The 13936-nt window shown below is 38.4% G+C and overlaps 5 protein-coding genes across 5 annotated transcripts; all 5 read right to left on the bottom strand.

Moving 5' to 3' along the window:
* Nucleotides 1–225: 225 nt before the first annotated feature.
* On the bottom strand, nucleotides 226–2013 carry TM35_000342220 (uncharacterized protein; the record flags this gene model as incomplete). Its single annotated transcript, XM_029029120.1, has 1 exon — nucleotides 226–2013. One exon carries the CDS (start codon nucleotides 2011–2013, stop codon nucleotides 226–228), a length of 1788 nt encoding a protein of 595 aa, XP_028879676.1.
* Nucleotides 2014–2653: 640 nt separating this feature from the next.
* TM35_000342210 (uncharacterized protein) lies at nucleotides 2654–3454 on the bottom strand (the record flags this gene model as incomplete). The annotated part of the gene is made up of 1 exon (XM_029029119.1): nucleotides 2654–3454. The coding sequence occupies one exon, from the start codon at nucleotides 3452–3454 to the stop codon at nucleotides 2654–2656; it is 801 nt and encodes a 266-aa protein (XP_028879675.1).
* A 606-nt stretch (nucleotides 3455–4060) lies between these two features.
* TM35_000342200 (uncharacterized protein) lies at nucleotides 4061–10792 on the bottom strand (the record flags this gene model as incomplete). Its single annotated transcript, XM_029029118.1, has 1 exon — nucleotides 4061–10792. One exon carries the CDS (start codon nucleotides 10790–10792, stop codon nucleotides 4061–4063), a length of 6732 nt encoding a protein of 2243 aa, XP_028879674.1.
* Nucleotides 10793–11450: 658 nt separating this feature from the next.
* Nucleotides 11451–12731, bottom strand: TM35_000342190 (rab-like GTPase activating protein; the record flags this gene model as incomplete). The annotated part of the gene is made up of 1 exon (XM_029029117.1): nucleotides 11451–12731. One exon carries the CDS (start codon nucleotides 12729–12731, stop codon nucleotides 11451–11453), a length of 1281 nt encoding a protein of 426 aa, XP_028879673.1.
* Nucleotides 12732–12937: 206 nt separating this feature from the next.
* On the bottom strand, nucleotides 12938–13789 carry TM35_000342180 (uncharacterized protein; the record flags this gene model as incomplete). The annotated part of the gene is made up of 1 exon (XM_029029116.1): nucleotides 12938–13789. The coding sequence occupies one exon, from the start codon at nucleotides 13787–13789 to the stop codon at nucleotides 12938–12940; it is 852 nt and encodes a 283-aa protein (XP_028879672.1).
* Nucleotides 13790–13936: the final 147 nt, after the last annotated feature.

Genomic DNA, 13936 nt, shown 5'->3' with positions numbered 1-13936 from the left:
AAAAAAAAAAAAATCGCGACAAAGCCACACAAGGCAAGAGCAGATCAATATTCCATCCAAAGCGCCAACAACAACAAAAAAAAGGAAATCAAAGAAAAAGAAACACTGAAGAAATGCGACGAAAAACAAAAGGGGACAGGAAAGAGAGAGAGAGCCTGTGAGGAAGAGAAAATCCTTTTTTGGGGTGTAAAAAAAAAAAAAAAAAAGCAAACATCATATCATATATCATGCAGATTCCGTCAAAAACGTATTTGTTTCGGGTTTTACAGCAACACCATCCATCAAACAGTCTGCCTCATCTGTTGGCGTGCACTGTTTTGACTTTGCCGCATTGGACCTACCCTGTAGATGCTTAAAGAGAACCTGAAGTACACGTTCCTTGTCTTTCCAGCTAAGCTGTGCAATTTCAACCGACTGTAAATCCTTTAGTGTAGGTGCACTAGGGATACACGCCAAGTCTTCAGTATGCGACAGTGTCAACTCTCCTCCTGCGACAGGAAGAGGAGGAGGAGGAGGAGTATGTATAGTTAATGCGCCACTTTCACCGTATCCCCACTCTTTTGCAGGTATAAGACGTTTCTGCATAATGGGAACAACACCACCACTCGAGAGTGGAATTAGTGGAAGCGACGAAAAGCGTATATTACCATCACCACCAGGTGACATTTCCTTGTTGTTCCAAGAAAAACCTTCTTCAAGAGAATGAAAAGGAACAGGACGCAATGATCGGCATTTTGATTCTTTTTGTTGTTCCTGATAATGATGAGGATGTGCTTGATGCTGATCATCACCATCACCAATAAGAAGCAATTCATTATCCTGCTTTAGTTGTGGAATATTTTTGGGGTACATATTACCACCTTGATGATAGCCTATTGTACGGTTGCGGTTGCGGCGTTCCTCTAACATCTCCCGCCTTACCTGCGCTAATGCATCATAGAAAAATTCCTCTAATTCGGAGCGTTGTTTCATTATATGTTTAGAAATAGTTCGCAATTTCATAAGTTCGCGACGTAGACGCTCGGCAGTGGATCTTGCATCATCACGTTCACTCGTCCGTTGTTGTAGAGCTGTATTATGCTCTTTCGCCTCTTTACGCAGACGTTTTTCGTACTTCTCAACTACCTCATTGAGGTTTTCTTCAGTAATTCGCACTTGCTCCTTGAGAGCGGCGATTTCCTTTCTTTGTTTAGCCCCTCGTAGAGCGTACTGTGTTTCAGCTTCTGCAGCAAGAATAGCCTCACGTTGTAGTTTTGCATTCCGCTGCCGCAATGTCTCTGACTGCTCACGTGTAGCCTGAATATCTGAGGAAAGCAAACTCTTCTCCTGACGGAGAGTCTCATTCAGTTCCTCTGTAACGCGTGCCTTTGTAGTAAGAAGTTCTTCCGCTGTGTTTCGAACGTCCTGTGCGTGGCGTTCCCGCAGTCGCTGTTCCTCCGCCCGAACCCGCACACGCTCAGCCATCAACTGCAGACGGAGTTCACGTGTATCTCGAGCATATCGTGCCTTCTCTTCTTCGCACTGTTTCGCCAATCTGTCCCGTTCCGCTATGTGAGCATCACGTTCTGCGAAGAAGGCATCAATAGCAGCTCGCTCCGCCTCTAATTCCGCAATACGTTGCCGCAGTTTCTCCGCCTCACTGTCACGTTCTCGCAGTTCATCCCGCAATCGATTCGCCTCCGCCTGACCCGCCTCTGCTGTATCCGACACTTCCCGCCGCAGCGCCGCGTTCGCCGCATACGCATCCGCCAGTCGCTGTTCAAGCGCCGCATTTGCCACCGCCGCATCACATTCCGCGGCCGCAAGGGCTTCGGCGAGTTCGTCCCGCTCGCGTGCGGCCTCCGCGTGGGCACTCGCGTAGTGTGTAGATGTGGCCCGTGCCCAGCGGAGTTCGCGGTTCGCAAACGTTGCGGCCACCAGCGCCACTTCCGGCGAGGGTTCAGTCGGCGGAACGACACGATTGGGGGGCGTCACGGGGCGGCTGGCGCGTGACTTCCGCGGCGAGTCACTCATGGGCCGCGCCCCGTCCTTTTTAATTTGGCCCCCGCCTTTATTTGTATACTTTTTTGTCCAATGCTATTATAGAGAGGACTGTTCAGTCCCCCCTTTTTTTCTCTCTTTCTTCCTCCCACGCCTTGTATTTACTTCTTGCTCTTCATGGGGTAGTACAGTGAACAAAACAACGGTAAAGGAAAAAAAGAGAAAAAGAGAAGGAAGAAAAGAAAAAGGTAACCAAAGAAGGCATATCAAATAAATTTTATCATGATACGTTACATCCTACAGTTAAATGCAACGCATCTTATTTCTACACATATAATTGTAACTGACAGTTGTCTTTCCTTTTGTATAAATAGAAGTATAGATATATTCTTTTTTTTTTTTTCTTGGAGGGGGGGGGGATATTGCTTCCATTTATTCTTTCTTGCCCAGGTGGTACTGTTCCTTCTTAGTCTTTTTTTTTTTTTTTTGGTAATCAAAGAAAGAAAGAAAAAAAAAGAAGTTTTCTGAAGCATTGCATTCACAACTTCAGCAAAGGGCTGCTAAGAAAGCAATAAGAAAAAGAATAACATCATGAAAATAGAGATATTTTCCATAAATAATTTGAGGAAGTAAAAAAAAAAAGACAAAGAAAGAATTTTTTTTTTTTAATTCCTTACTCCTTCATGCGTTCCGCCTCCTCCCGCACAAAACGTTTGGCACGTTCAATTACATACTCGTCCCGAACGTTGAACAGCACCTGATCCTCATTTTCACGCGGTGAATTATACATAGCATTCATAGCAATAGCGTCATAGTGACGACCGGTGTAAACAACAAAGACACAAGCACTGTATTGATTTTCTCCAAATCGTTCTATGCGAGAAGACTCTAAATCTAGGGCGACAATTTCCGTCTTCTTCATTAAGCTTAATATATATAATTCAATGGCTCCACCCCATGAAGTTGGACGTCGGATCCATTCAACATACTCATGAATGGGTCGTTCAAGCAAGAACTCACTGAAAAGTTGAGGATTATTATACACAAATGCAGCACATTCCTCACGCAATTTTGGTCCATCCGTGCGACTCTTATCCAGCAAGACGTAAGCAGCGGCGTGAAACAGACAAGAATTATCCGAAGGGCAAATGCGTCTGGTAAAGTGCCATTTCTCATGTGTTGGAGGAACATAACGCCCCTCCGTCACCCCACGGGTCACCGTTGCCTGACCCTCCTGTACTATTACCATCTCTCCGGATCGAAGAAAATCCCCTACGGTAGCGTTGCTGCTGTCACCATCTTTGGGTCCAACAGGCTGCGGCGGGAACCCGGCGAGAAGTCGCAGCCGTTCCTTCGCGATACCCGATAGTTCAGCGATGTTGAAGAGGAAAATATCCCACGGTGTCGATAGATCGACTTCAGTAGTAATTGGCTGAGGATTTTTTGGCAGCCTCAGACGTAGAGATGATGACATGGTCCTACACACCTCTGTCCTATACCCACCTCTCCACTTTTTCTTTTTTCCTCCTTCCTCTTTACTTTTCGCTATATATATATATATATATATATATATATATCCGTTTTCTGTTTTTGTTTTCTTTTTGGTTCTTTCTTTATTTCTTCTCCACAATTCAGCAAAGCAGAACCCCTTCTAATGACTTTCTGATCCCCTCAATCTAATCTAGGTCTTCGCCGTAAACAGAAGAAAGAGGAAAAGAGGGTAAAAAATGCAAAGTATTATAAATAATAATAAAGAAAAAGGAATACACTCAAAAAAAAAAAAGAACAAACTCTCTCTGGAAAAAATATGTCTCCAAAAGAACAAGAACACATGGATAGTAAACGGATAAAATAAAAAAAAAAAAAAAAAAAACAACGAAGAGGAACCACAAATACAAGCAGTTTCGCTTTATTTACATAAATAACCTTGTCTTCTACATTGATCCAATTTCAAAGAAGAAAATGACAAACAAATATCCAAAAAAAAAAAAGTAGGAGAATTAAAAAATGAGAGAAAAGGAGAAAAAAAAAAGAGAAGAAAACCATCCCTTTCTTCAAATTCTATGCTTACATTATTCAGTTAAACAGGTCGTAGTCGTATCAAGGGAGTGACATTGTCATTTTTCGTATCTGTAGCCTTTACCCACTCTGAACAAAGATCTGTAAATTTTTCACTATGGGCATCCTCTTGTGAAACCTCTGTCATAGTCCTATATAGTGTGGAACGTTTACGAAATACTTCAAAATTATCCTTATACTGTTCTGCTTGTATAGTAGTATTTTTATCATTAAAACACTTCATGTGAAGGGCCATGAATTTCAATGCAGATTCTTCCAGCGATAAACCCGGGTACTTGGGGCGTGATTCTGCTACCGCAATTAATGCACGAGCCACCGGATCATACAAAATACGTCGCATATATTCTTCTTCTCCAATAGTTGACATTGTTTTACCTTCAGCAAGTGGAATTTTTCGAGGAGGAGGTAACTGTGCTCCTTCTACATATTGCCATGGTCTCAACATGAAACGCTCTAGCGCAACCTCATCCAGCAATGCATAGTAAAGACCCTTATACTCTACAATGCAATTGATATCACCATTCTTGGCCAAAGGCTCCAGTACACCTCGAAGTCCTTTATTATTTCGTGTATCATACAAAGTGACAGGGCAACAACCTAATAATTCCAATTTATATGTTGAACTAGGTGGTACACGAGATGGAAGTGCATCTGGAAGAGGTTTTAATCCAGGTGAAACTGTTATTTCTGCAGGGTGGAGTAAAAATCGTTGAAGATATTCTTCAGAAGAGAAAAAGTAAAAGTTTCCCAAGTAAACTGCTCCATAGCAACGGCTTTTACTTTGGTCAACCAAGTCTCCATTTAAAGACCAATTATATGGACAAAACCATTGATATGAGGAAAGATGTGTTTCAATTTCTTTTGTAGTATAATATAAATTATTCATATTCATTGGGAAACCCCTAAGGATAGATAATATGGCACGACCTTCATTCATTTTAAATACATCAATATATCTTGTTATTTCTGCAAGAGCAGCAATAGAATTTCGAGGAGCTGAAAAAGGTACATCTACTGTCGCTGTAGATTTTATCACTTTGGTAATATTTTCATAAATGTCATCAAATTGAAACACCTTTTCTACACGTAATTCCCTTTCTAAGAGAGTATTATATTGTTCTGAACTTCTAGGTAAGTTAAGTAATACCGCACCTTTACTTCGTACATCTGCTCCATTAAGACGATGAGATAATAATTCCGTAATTAATGATTCACTAGCAATTCCAGTAATAACAGCATTAATTGCCTCTTGTGAAAGAGAAAGTAATGGTTTATGAGTTGCTGCCCATGAAAGAAGTTTTGGAATTGATATTAAATAAGAGTGAAGATTAAATGCCATATGATGAGCAGTAGTTCGTTCTTTCACCCCTTCTTCATTACGTTGATTGTCTATCATTTCATATACAGAAATAACCGTTTTATTTTGTGGTTCAGGCAAAGGTGGAGGTTGTTGTACAAATAATTGGGGATCATGTAAGTACCTAAGAAGATCGGCATCATTTTCAAAAAAGTACAATCGACCACAAAAAAGAGCCACACGTGGACTTTTACGAAGCCATTCTCGTCGTTTTCGTCTTTCATAAGTTTCATGTACTTCTTCCATTTCTTCTGTACCAATTTCACTCATCTCATCTACTTCTGAAAGTTCCAAATCTGGAAAGATATTTTCCATTGCTTTTTCCTTCTCATCTTGAGGACGTTGCTTCTGAGAATGTTTATTACCACTATTCTCACTATTTTCTGTTTCCTCTTCTTCATCATACTCCCCTTCATCTTCATCTTCCTCTTCCTCTTCTCCTTCATGCAATTTATCCTTATTTTTCCTTTTGTTTCCATTGACTCCATTTAATCCGACTTCCTCCGTTGGTTCTGATAGTTCAACACTACCATTGGGCATCCACTTACATACACGCCTTACTCCATGTCGTTCATCATACAACGAAACAGGATCTGTATATCTAAAATAAGAAAGATTCGCTCCACCAGATTCAAGCATTTTTATAGCTTCATCATACCGAATAACCTGTGCAACATACATAAGAGAACGTCTATGTTCCATTACCTTGAAAAGTCGACGTATGGCAGCTCGAAAAATAGCATTTGGAGAAAGATCACCATTAAGTTGAATAACATTAATAAATCTTGAAGAAATAGCATCTACAAATTCTGCTATAGCCTCTTGTTCTATAGTTTGATCCGCTTCAATTGATTGCATAATTGCATCATCATCATCATCATCATCATTATTATCATTATCTTGATCAGTAGTCTTTCTATTCATCTCTTCAGGTGACTCATCTTCACTGTTATCCTCTGGATCACTTTCAGGATCATCCTTACCAATATGACGACGACGCCATTTACGTAATTCCCGTTCTTTTCTCCGTTGTTCCTTTTCAAGCCATAATTTCATACGATTCTCTTCTTCTGAAGAAGTTTGAACGGTTTCCTTTGGTGGACGAGCCGCACGTTGTTGGGCCACTACTTCCATAGCACGTGTACGGTAGTGTTCAGTTGACAATTCCATCTGCACTGCCACTTCTGGAATACCGCCAACACCAAACATCACTTCAATATCACCCTCTGAGAAGGGCGGGCACACCATCATATATCCCTGCGATTCAAATGGCTCAATGCGTGTGACACAACTAGCAATCTTTAGATATGCCTCACTAAGACGTACCTCACGTTCTTCTTCACCTTCAGATTCAAATTCTAGTTGTTCTTGTAGACGTGCTTCGGCTTCTTCATTTAATTCTTCTTCTTCATCTTCTTCCTCTTCGTCTTCCTCGTGATTCTGTTCCGCTTGCGCACGTCGCTCCATTTCAGCTTCAGCTTCTTGACGTAATTTTTTACATCGTTCTTGCTCAGCCGCAAAGTCTCGTACATCCTTAAGAATAGACTCAGCAAGGTTAAGATATGGATTATTACCTTTTTCTTCACTTATAGGAATACCTTCAACAATATCACCACCTGGCTTTCGTGCAGCTTCAATACAACGCTCAAAGAATTTTCGATCATAAGCAAAATAAGGTACATTATATTTTTCTTGAAGAGATTTTGCAAGAGTTTTTTTACCACTTCTTGAATATCCAACTAACCAAATACGAGGTGGAACCTGAGGTGGTGGAATTTCAAGATAGCGTAACGGATTACGTTCAAACTTTGCCATTGCTTCTTCTGAAGTGAATAAATATAATTTTTGTTCATACTGTAAACAATAATCTTTATTTCCACGAACAAGAAGTCTTTTTTCATAAAGAGTTACAGGACAATAGTCTAATCGAGAACCAAATTGATTTAGATAACGTTTACCAGGACGTAGAGCTGGATCATTTGGACCTATAGCAAATTCCTCTCCATCTTCTTCATCATTTTCATCATCATTCATTTCGGCTCCTTCTTCTTCCATCTCTTCTAGTGCATCATCTAATATCCCATTCTCTACAGGAGACATACCAGGACAAACAGCTTGAAGTATTTCTGCTGCCAAAATATGGGCATCTTTATTATTTACAATCATACGATGAATTTTAAATGTCTGTGAAGTTGATTCACTACCATTATTTTCACTATTAGTACTAGTAGTAGCTTTACCCTTTTCTAATTTTTCTATCATACTCAATTGGGGCATTGGTGGTTTTACTTCACTTGAATTACCACCACCGGTTCCATCTCCACTATCTTCCTTTGTATTTTTATCCGTTGGTGGTTGTAAAGGAGATGTTGTTTCTTCATCTTCTGTTGAGGAATTCTCATATTGAAGTACAATCACCGTTTCAGGTAAAACACCTTCTCCAAAGAGTTGATCAAAAGCGTTCATAGATATATTATCTCCAAGAGCGTGAACTAAAATGGGAACAAAAGTCTTTTTGCGGTCTAAATTATCAGAGATTTGCTTTTCAATGCGAGAAACAAGTGTTTCAGGTTTATTATTTTCTTTTTTCCATCCATTAAATTCTTCTTCTGGTTCAGGAACAACTACTGTACTTTTACGTCCTTTACGACCTGTTGATGGTGGTCTCGGTTTTTTGATTTTTTTCTTTTCAGATACCCTACGTTTTTTAAAACGATCTGCACGTAGTTTACGTTCCGTAAGTTCATATTTAGCTCGTGTCTCTAAAGATTGAGCCCGTAATCCTTTTAAATTACGGTGTTTATCCCATTGGGCAATAAAATCATTAAATTCAAGTGGAGTAAGTTGAAGTTTTTCATGAAGTATTTGTATTAATTCTTGTACATTACTAGATGGAAATTGCTCTTCATCTTTTTTCTCTATAGTAGAAAGAAGTAAGATGGGTTTACCATCTAAAGGTATAGATCGTATGTATGGTAATGGATTAGCCTTAAACTTTTGAAGTTTTTCTTCAGAAGCGAGATAATACAATCGTTGACGATACACACAACCAAATCGTGCAGTTCCTTCTACTAAAACACCGGATTCTGAGAAAGTTACAGGACAAAAACGTTTCCATCGGGTAGATGGAATAACTCCCATCTCTGTAGCTGTATCCTCAACAGATCTTGCAATTCCAAGATCTCGTTCCATATTAGCACCCGTTTCATTTCCTCCCAATTGTTGTTGTTGTTGTTGTTCTTGTTCCTGTTGTAGTAGTTTCTCTGCAAGATCGTTTGGTAGAATACAAGGTTGAAGTCTTAATGTATTCACAATGTATGTGACGGAATCTTCAATTAAAGAAGTACATCCAACGGTTAAACAACGTTCCAAAGATTGAAGACGCTCTAAAATTGATTGAAAACATGGAAGATCTATTATAGAAATAGTATCATTCCCTTTTTCATCAGGTGAAAGGGATTGTTGAATCATTCTTACTAATGCAAGTTCTCTAATCTCCCTTGTACGATCTGCACTTTTTTGTGATATTTTTTCCGCATTTTTGGCTTCTTCTTCCAATGCATTTGGTAATTCCGTTTCCGCTTCAGCCGCAGCTGCTTTCGCTGCCTCCAGTGTCTCTGTTTCCACAGAATTAGGATCTGCTGCGGCTGCGGCTGTTGACATTTCTGTATATTCTTTAATGATGGCTTGAAGGTGCTTTACACGATCAGTGAGGGTTTGATGATGAGAGGCGTCTTCCTCTGCAGCACGACGAAGATCTAATTCACGTTGATAAAATACATTTCGTTCCTCTAATGTAACAGAAAGACGTTCTTGGTGAAAGTGATCATCACAGTTTAAGTGTACAAGAGTACTTGGTATAAACGAATCCATTATTCCACAACCATTTAAAAACTCTATGGCATCAGAGTTTTCTTCACCAGAAAAAAGTGGAAGATCACTAAAAACATATCCACGATACAGAGTTTCATCCATGTTAATCTTTTTTCGAACCAAAGCCATCAAAATTGAAAGAGGTATAGTAGTATTATTATCAATACAATCAATAATTTGAGTCCCAAGTGAATCCTCAAATGTATTCGCTTTAGCAACTGCTTCCATAGCAAGATCTTCCACACTCAAATGAACACAATTTAAATGATTGGCTAAAGCCTTTGCCAGAGAAGTTTTACCTATACCGCGTTTACCATATATAATAATACGATTAGCATTTGCATCTCTAGCATACAACTGCATCTCTTGTTTTACTTCATCTAATTCTTCCGGTACATAGAGATTATTTGGATCATCCAGTATACGGGTTGCTGAAGAGGTATTACACTCTAAAAGTAAATGTTCTGCCGTTAAAGTTTCTTCAGAAATTTGCAAATGAGAATTTTTGCTGGTATTATAAAAATTCTCTAAACATTTAACATCATCTTTTTCAAGACAATAAAGTCTACACATATAACGACAAATTTCTACAAACTGTTTTTTTGTCATTACACCATGTGCATTTAAATGTTCGAGCCACATAGTTTTGGCAACTACTTCTGTTGCCATTTCAGTAGTGTTTGCAAAAACTTGAAGGTAAAACCATTTAAAGAAAATAGTAAACTTTTCAAGAGAAAGATTCTCTTGACATGTTCCTTTTTCTTCATTCTGTGTAAAAAGTGTCCAAAGTGTATTATATATCTCTGGATATTCACTAGGTTTTACAAAATCTAAAAAAAACTCAAATGGTGTTACTAGTGTCTTTGCATGTGCCACTTCTGATTGTAGTGTTAAGACTTGTTGAGGTGCTAACAAGAGAAAAGGATCCATATCTTGTGTAACACACTCTGTTAATTCCTTCAATACACTAATATGAAGTTTCTCACTCACACCTAACCATTTCTCATCCTCATCAGGCCAATCCAACCACAAAGACTCCACAGATGTTAAGAAATGAATAAAATCATCCCATGTGTAAAGAGTATTTTCTTTATTTTTCATTTCCTCTGATAATACTGTCTGTTCTTTTTCTTCTTCTTCTTCTTCTTCTTCTTGTTGTTTAGGTGTATCTAACATCAAATCCACTCCCCCCTTCACATCGGACTCCACTGGATTGGTGTGGCAGGCCATAAAGAGACACTCCAACAACTGCCGCATCTCCACATAAGGCACAGAGGCCGCCCGCACTGCAGTCGAGGGATCAGCCACTGTTGTCTTTTCTTTTCCATTCCCATCAACACCACTCATCATATTATCATTGTTGTTGTTGTTGTTAATATTCCCAGCAGTGGCAGTGGCAATAACTTCCGCCCGAAGTTTCGCAATAGATGGGAGGGAACTCCACAATCGTTCCTTCACGCTTTCAAGCGTTTCTTCATTCGTGACGGGTTCTTGGGGTGCCATCACTTAACCCCTTTGTACTGTGAAAACTCCTTTTATCTTTTTTTTTTTCTTTTCTTTTCTTTTCTTTTTACTTCTTTTTTCCTCTCTTTCTTCTTGTTCGCCTTCTTCCTCAACAAAGACGTATAGTACTAGTATTTCCTCCTCTTAAAGGCAACTGGTTTTTTTTTTTTTTCCAAAATGTCGTATGAATAAAGAAAAAGAAAAAAGAAAAAAAAACAGAGATTTAGATGAAAGAAAGAAAGGTGAATGTGAAAACTATTCACAAAAGCAAACAAAAAAAAAAAAAAAAAAAAAACACGCCCCTCTTTACATCAAGAAAGAAAACACACACACACACAAACACAAACACAAACACAAACACACACAGAAAAACATATACGGAGAGTGTTATCTACGAGACGCAAGAAAAAAGAAATAATAAGAAAAAAGAAAAGGATCCCTTCCCTCTCCTTATCTCTCCCTCTCAGCATTCTTCGGAAGCCCAACAAAATAATAATATTAATAATAATAATAATAATAATAATAATAATAATAATAATAATAATAATAATAATAATAATAATATAAATTTAACGTGCAGAAAATCACAAAAAAAGAAGAAAAAAAAGAAAAACTGGGTAAGAGAATGAAATATAATGAATTTAGTTAAGATATTAATCTAATTTTTGCATGCATTTTGTGCTCGCCAGTATTCTTCTGCATATGCATTTAACTCCGCTGTCTTGAATTTAATGCTTTGCGCACGACGCACAATTTCATCAGGGTTTTTTCCTTCATGCAAATTCTTAAGCGCGGGAAGAACTTCTTCAAGTTGAAGTTCCAAAAGACGTTTTTCTTCCCATTTCATTAAAGCGATGGAAACTCGAAATATTATCTTCCATCCTTCAGACATAAATATATCCCATATTCTAAGTAGAGCACGAAATTGAAAGTGATAGACGAATAGTGTAAGAAACCATTGAGAAGCATAAAAAGAAGGATCTACTCCTATATTTTCAAAATGTTGATATAATTTTGGTAATAACCGTGCCATCAGTTGTTTTAATTGATAAAAGAACTGTTGAAGCATTGGAAAACCAGGACGATACAACTCACGAAGTTTATATCTATCACTATACATGAGCGCATGTAAGGCCCAGAATGTTTCTTCCTCTCCCATTTGTGTAGAGAGTGCACCAACAACAAATCCCATTCCTTGCACATATCCAACTTCTGGGTCTACAGAAGCATAGGCATGAAGTACATTTCGTAAAAAAGTTTGTCCAACTCCTCCTTCTTCTCTAAAAAGAATATGTTTTGGAAATGTTCGTGAAAGATCTCGACTAATAACACTACACAGTTCTGTATCTGCAAGTTCTTTAGTACGTAAACATTCATAAGTGCCAATGTTAGCGGGATCTAACATTTGTCTACGTGATCCTAATAACAATTGCCAAGCTATACCTCGTAATCTTGCTGGAATTCCTTTACGACAACGTTCTTTTAACTTATCATGACGTTTGGTATTCACATTATCCCAGTCTGAAGCCATATTAGCCCATTTTACCTCACGACGAACTATTTTCCTTCCATCTATATTTTTAACATAGAGAAGTTCCCTATTTTTTTCTTCTTCATCTACTACGAAACCAAATTCATCCACAAACTCCCTTTCTTCTTCTGCATCTTGTTTACTAGATGTACGGCTTCCACCATCACCATTATCGTTACGTTCGCGTGTTTCAATGTCACGCGGATAAAATGTATGCGCCCCTGAAAGGCGTGAAGTATAGCCGGATTGTTGTTGTAATTGTTGTTGTTGGGCGGATGATGATGATGCTAACAGGGAAGATTCCGCTGTTACTTTGGCTTTCTCATATGGAACCGATGGTTCTTCCACAGGTTCATCATCACACTCCATCATATCATTGTGTCCAAAAACACTACTCTCCTCAAGCATGGTGAAGTGCTACAAAGCCAACTAAATATATTATTACTAAGAACAAGAAAGAAAGAAAGAAAAAAAGGAAAAGTAATAATAATGGAAAAAAAAAAGAAAAAAAAAAAGAAAGGAATACCAATTATTTCTTTTTTTTTTTTACCATCTTAATTGGCCTATTCATATATATATATATATATATAGGTTTCTTCTTCTTTATCTTCACATCACCGGATAAAGTACCGCATCTGCCACCGCTGCAATATTCGAACACCATATTTCTGTGCTGTACGAAATGCAGATTCGGATGTTAACGCCGTTGATAATTCAGCAGGTGGAAGTTGTACACTTTCTGTACTACGGGCTATCAAAGAACGCAGTGAACGTACTGTATTTTCATCCATTTCATCTTCAGGAAATTCCTGCGGCCCAACTCCAATGTATAAGAGAACTGGCCTTTTTTTAAATTTATCTTCACGTGGACCATAAAAAGTTTTCCAAGCTTCAAGATAACGGGGATTTTTAGTATGTTGATAAAGAAAATATGTATAATGTGCAGTCCGCACAAAATTTATCACAAATTCTTCCGTTAATTTATCGCAGGAAGTTATAAAAGCAGATGCATAAGGACTCACTGCCAATGCATCAAATCGCATATGTGATGATGGAGCAAAAGGGGATTCTAATTGTCGACAAAAACTCTTAATAATATCTTGATCCGCAGCTGTATGGTGATAAGCAAAAGATCTCATATCTACTAATTGATCCACCGCATTAAATGGTTCCTGTGGGTCCGCCATAATACCAAGTGCGGTTTGAAATGTCTTTACATTATAAGTACGACGTAGTAACACCTGGTATATAAATTCTCTTCTGTGATACATACGTAATTGATTCATATTTTCAATGACAAGAGGATGACATTTGGCTCCCGTTAAAGAAGGATGATAATGTGTTAAGGCGAATCCCATATTACGATAAGCATATAATGTGCGGTCTTCAATATGTTTAACGGATGGCGATGGGGCGGCAGTTACGGGATCCACAATCGTCACTGGTATCGTCTGATGAATGTGCATCGCCTAGGCATCATTTCTCTCTCTCTATTTATATTTATATATATGTGTGGATAGTGAGAAGAGGAAAAATAATAATAATAATAATAAAAACGAAAAAAAAGATACCACTGCAGATAGGAGAACGCGGGTAAAAAAAAAAAAAAAAAA

The sequence above is a fragment of the Trypanosoma theileri genome, assembly GCF_002087225.1.
Source record: "Trypanosoma theileri isolate Edinburgh chromosome Unknown TM35_Tth_34_V1, whole genome shotgun sequence".
In the NCBI taxonomy this organism is placed as follows: Eukaryota; Euglenozoa; class Kinetoplastea; order Trypanosomatida; family Trypanosomatidae; genus Trypanosoma; species Trypanosoma theileri.
Note: the sequence above shows the minus strand (reverse complement) of the source record. Positions and strands in the feature narration are given on the sequence as shown.